The sequence below is a fragment of the Cariama cristata genome, unplaced genomic scaffold (genome assembly GCF_000690535.1).
Source record: "Cariama cristata isolate BGI_N322 unplaced genomic scaffold, ASM69053v1 scaffold32658, whole genome shotgun sequence".
Classification (NCBI taxonomy): domain Eukaryota; kingdom Metazoa; phylum Chordata; class Aves; order Cariamiformes; family Cariamidae; genus Cariama; species Cariama cristata.
The window spans coordinates 1-5,242 of record NW_009632237.1 but is presented as its reverse complement, the minus strand read 5'-3'; the positions used below and the strand labels follow the sequence as shown (position 1 = coordinate 5,242).

Here is a 5,242-nt window from a genome sequence, read left to right as displayed (position 1 = left end):
CCCCCTGCCTGCGGCCACGTCACCCAGCCCCTTCCCTCCGGCAGGTGAATAACACGAACCTGCAGGATGTGCGGCACGAGGAGGCAGTGGCTGCCCTGAAGAACACTTCTGACATGGTGTACCTGAAAGTGGCCAAGCCCGGCAACATCCACCTCAACGACATGTACGCGCCCCCCGACTACGCCAGCAGTACGTACGCCGCCGGCCACTGGCACGGCACGCCCGGGCCCCAACGGCCAGAGTGTGCTGGGGCGGCGGGCAACGCTGGGCTGGTCTCCACATCCACGTTGCAGATGGATTTCTGCTCCTGATGCCCTTCTCCTCCTCTGCAGCCTTCTCAGCCTTGGCTGATAACCACATAAGCCATAACTCCAGTCTGGGCTACCTGGGCAGCGTTGAGAGCAAGCCTGCCTACCCCATCCCTCCCCAGGTGACTCCATCCCGGTACTCGCCCATCCCTCGGCACATGATTGGGGACGAGGACTTCACCAGGTGAGTACCGGGCACGAGCATCCCTAATCCCTGCTCCTTCTCCTGCCCTCTCTTTCCTTCCCTGGCTGCTTGACCTCATCCCCACTGCTGGTGCAGAGCCTCAGCCAAAAGTCCGTTTGTGGGTGCATGGTGCAAAGCTTGAGCCCCCCACAGTGAGCCGGTGCTCACCCCCCCGAGACCAGCCCTGCTGTGTCGCTCCCTGGCTCGCTGCATCCCCCCCTTCCCCATTCGCCCTCCTGCTCCTCCCCGAGCCTTACACGTCTGCATTTCAGCTTTGTTCTCTTACTTGTTTTACATGCTTGGAATACAAGGTGTTCCCTGCCCTTACGGTGCCATCCAGTGCCAGCAGCACCACCCGCTCCCAGACTGCGAGCCGGCTGTGCTGGGGGTGAGGGGCTGAGGGGGGCACAGCTCTGGCTACAAGTAGAGCTCCTCCTCCCGCGCTCCCCAAGCCCAGCATCCCAAACCACTTGCGCCCTGGGTGCCATTTCACCAGCTGCCAGCCCCGGGCTTGACAGCCTCCTGCACAGCCCTGGCATGGCACCCTTTTCCCCACTGGCATCATTTACGCTGTACGAGCAGGTTTGTTTCCCGAACCCAGGAAATAGGGGAGCACAAAGGAGATGTTGCTCTGAGCCTAAACACGGTGTAAAATTTCCCCAGAGCCTCAGGCTAAGGGTGGGAGAGCGAGACCTAGCTGGTCTTGCTCTGCTTGCGTGGGCTCACAGCTTTCCCTCTGCTTGCAGCAGCCTCAGGACCAGCTTAGGACTGATGCTCAGGTTAGGTTTAGGGCTGGCTCTGCAGTTAGGAGCAAGGTCGCAGGCTGGTTTTGGGGTTGTGTTTGCAGTGGAAGATACCATAGCCTCGGCTGGGATTGTCCCATTCTGCAGGGCGCTGGTGGATGCTGGAGCAGCAGACCCTGACTTGCCGTGGGGTGTCGGGTCTGCTCTTCCCCTGAAGAGTGGCTGCACTGACCTTTGTCACCGGGATTTCTCACTTCTCGGTGCTCGGCCGCAGCCAGGTACCTCTGCGTGCCGTGACCTGTGCAGCACTGACCTCCACCCACACCCCGTCTCTCCCACCTGGTCTCAGCACCAGCGATGCCAGTTCTACAGCCTGTTCCCAGCGCTATGTCCTCACCGGGTGTAGCAACTCCTGTGCTGTCAGGGCACTGGGGGACGATGCCACATGCAGGAGCAGTTCTTTCTGCCATTACATTGCACCACAGAAGGGACTGAGTCCCAGCACTCGGAAAACGCACCATCTCTCTCTCGCCAGGGACTCTCGTCCCACCAGGCTGTCCCTTCCTACACGTGCTGACATCCTTATTTGCAGGCCAGAGAGTGGAGAGAGAAGCCCAGCCCAGCCTGGACATGGCCCAGTGGCAATAGCGTGGTGATGGCTCGGTGGTGGTTTGGCAGTAGCCCTGGTGCAGCTTGTGCTGGTGGCCGCTAAAGGATGGTGCTGCCTTGCAGAGTGCCCTGCTCCAGACAGGCTGGCACCATTCAGCCACTGTCCCCAGCCACAGCCCCCTGCCCCCTGCCAGATTCGCAGACTGCAGTGGGCTCAGCACCTCCTTCATCCATCCCAGGACTGTGCTGCAAACCTCATGTGCATCACCGACCCCCGGCCCCAGGACAGCTTCATCACCATGGGTCTGTTGGCTCATGCATCACCAAGATTGTACACTGGGACCAGTGTGGTCCAAATGCATCTTACTAGTGTGGGGAAAGGCAGTGAATCCCCTGAAAAAAGCAGCTATCTCCCAGGAGGCTCCTGCCAGCCATTCCCCAGGAGAAGCAGAGGTTCTGGCCTGGATCCAGTATCAAGCCTCTTCCCCTCCCATGGGCACAAGCGCGGCTGCAGACGTGGACGTGGCTCCAGCGACCCTTGTGTCCTACAGCACTCAGGGCCGGGGACCAGAGCATCTGTTTTCCAACGAGCTCCACCACTGCAACCCAGACCCAGCGTAGCCCCACAGGATCCCTGCAGTCACTCTGTGCCAAGGTCCCGGTGTTAATGCTGCCGTGTCCAGTGTGGAATGGTCCTGCAGGATCCATGTCCTGCCTCCTGGGATGAAGATGGAAGCGGAGAGTGCGTGTCATGACTGAGACCTGAGATGTACCTGCCTGGAGCTTCATTTCCTCTCCTTGATTCCTGTAGTGTCTCTCTACCTTCCACCAAATCGTCTGGTCCTCATGGGCGCTGGGGATGCTTTCCCCCAGGCTGAGTTGGGGTGGTGGTTCCTGCACTCTGCTTGGGCAGCTGCAAAACCCAAGGGGCAGAGCAAATTCATCAGCTGGTTGGAGACAAGGTTTGCAGACCCAGAAATCTGACCTATTTCTTCCTGTGGGAGAGCACTAGCCCCAGGCACAGCTTTGCTGCAGTGGGACTGATGGCTCCAGCCCTTCCTGCCCCCTCACAGCCACCCCCGAGCCAAGCACTGGTGGCATCCTGAGGACTTGGGGTTGAGCCTCTTTTGACCCCAATGGCATTTCCATGGTGTTTTCCTGGTCTTCTCCTGGTCCTGGTGCATCCCAGCCCATTGCTACGGTCCAGCTGAGTCCTGAGCCCCACTTAGCTCAGAGCTTGAATGCATCCAAAAGCCATAAGGATTAAGCAGGTATTTTCTGAAGGTCATAACGTAGATTCAGCCTCTGCCCCATCAGAAATGCGTAGCTGGAGTTACGACTCTGCCGTACTTCTGCATTTGAAGGCGAGGGGCTGTGGCAACGCATGGTGTGTGTGGAGCTGCAGGCATGGGGAACTGAGCTGCGAATTTGTCCTCGCTTGGGTGCTCCCGCCAGTCAGGGCCATGCTGTCCATGCCTGCAGGGGCAGGAAGGAGTTAAGCCTGTAGGGTCTAGCAGAGCGAAGGCTGGGGAAGCCTACCAGGCAAGAGGCAGAGAGAGGCAGCACGGGGCGGCCGTGGTGCCGAGCATTCAGAACATTCCTGCCCCTCACGCCTCCCGGCCGGCGCTGCCAGCAGAGCCTGCCACGCTGCAATGTTCACCGTCAATGTCTCGTCGTCCATGTCGTACAGGGGACAGCCGTCCCTCTCCCCTACCAGGCAGCAACGAGGCCACAGGAGCAAGTGTGATCAGAGGTAGGGGACCAGGATGCTGCTGTGCCTGGTGGGAGGTGTGGGGCTGCGGAGAGGAGCAGCTGGGAGAGCTGGGAGGGTCAGGCTGTGCTGAGCCCAGGGTCTGGGTAGGGCAGGAGCCCACCAAGACCTTCTTGCAAGGCGTCCTGCCGTTCTATCTGTCCATCTTCTGCTCCTGTTGCTCCTTATAAGGTGATTGCTTGGAGATAAGTGACATTCAGCCCATCAGGACTCCCCCACGGGGAAGGATGGTGGGAGACTTTTCCTGGGGTGCTGGCATGTGTTCCTGCAGGTAAATCCTGACGCCTGCATCTGCAAAAGCACCAAAACCTTCCCCCATCCACCCAGGTGATGGCAGTGATGCTCCAGCCTGGCCCAGGGGCTGACAAAGATGTTTTCTTGCAAGAGTGGCCTGGGAGCATGCTGCCAGGCTGCAGGGCTTCACCCTGTCTGCTCAGCCAAACTTTATTCCCCTGAGTCCCCACTCCACTCACATTGCCTGAGCCCCATTCCTCCTCTGGCTGTTGCCAGCAGCCAGGGGGGCAGCTGGGCCAGCCCCCCTGGTGGCCCAGGGTCCCCTTAGAACAAGTCTGCCGGCATTTTAGGGTCCACCATGGATGCCCTTGGCCAGTGGCATGCCTGGGGCTCCAGCATCTCTTCTACCGTGTCCCAGAGATCTCCCTCTGCTCCCTGGCAGGTGCGGGGTTGATCAGGCTGCTGAGCTCACTGGCAGGTCCTTGGTCCTTGCAGTACCCCCCGGAGCACCCGGGATCCAGCCGGTCACTGCAGCGGATGCGCTGACGGGCCCCAGTGTCGTGCTGGCTGACAGTCACCACCAGCCTGTGCTAATTGTCTGGTGTCATTTATTCCTTCTTATTTTTATCCAGCGCTTGAGCTGGGAGCTGCTGTTGCTCCCATCAGACTTGGGTTTTTTTCCCAGATGAAAATTGATGCAGGATTTTTGCGATGCCAGGCAGTCTTTCTGCCTTTGCCTGCCTATTGTTTGAACTGCGAAAGAATTAAGTCATCATTGAAAAATTTAGGACTTTTGTTGAGGCGTGCAGGGCCTGTGGCGTGGGGGTGTGTGGGGTTGCAGGCATGCTTGCCGTGTTGCACAGGTGCGGAGGGGCTTGATCCCCCTCTCCTGGCATGGCCATGCCGTTCTCAGTGCCCAGACTTGTGGCATCCGATGCCATCTCGCAGTCCTATGTTTCTGTGCATGATTTCACAGTGGATGCTCTGTCTCCATCCGTGCTCTGTCTCGTGTCACTTGTGCAACTGCACCTTTCTCAATTTATCAGCCTCCTCGGTGCTGATGGCTGAGTCACACCAGGTGACACTCAAGGTGACTCCAGCCCCACCGGTGTGCCAGGTACGGCCAACCCCTGTCACCAGCTTTGCTCTTCCCCACCCTGATGTCTCCCTGTCCCATGTCTGTCCTTCCAGGGAGCCCCGGAAAATCATCCTGCACAAAGGCTCCACCGGCCTGGGCTTCAACATCGTTGGAGGGGAAGATGGTGAGGGGATCTTCGTGTCCTTCATCCTGGCCGGAGGCCCTGCTGACCTCAGCGGGGAGCTGCGGAGGGGAGACCGCATCCTCTCGGTGAGTCAGCAGTGTCGCCCGCTGCCCCTCCACCGCCTCCCCCCG

The 5,242-nt window shown here is 59.4% G+C and overlaps 1 protein-coding gene across 1 annotated transcript in view; it reads left to right on the top strand.

Annotated features, from left to right (window-relative positions):
• Positions 1 to 5,197, top strand: part of LOC104166378 (disks large homolog 3-like) — a gene marked incomplete at both ends in the record, with an annotated part of 17,418 nt that extends 12,221 nt beyond the window's left edge. Inside the window, 3 exon segments of the mRNA XM_009706272.1 lie at positions 45 to 189; positions 333 to 492; positions 5,041 to 5,197. Coding sequence (XP_009704574.1) covers positions 45 to 189; positions 333 to 492; positions 5,041 to 5,197 — 462 coding nt within the window.
• Positions 5,198 to 5,242: the final 45 nt, after the last annotated feature.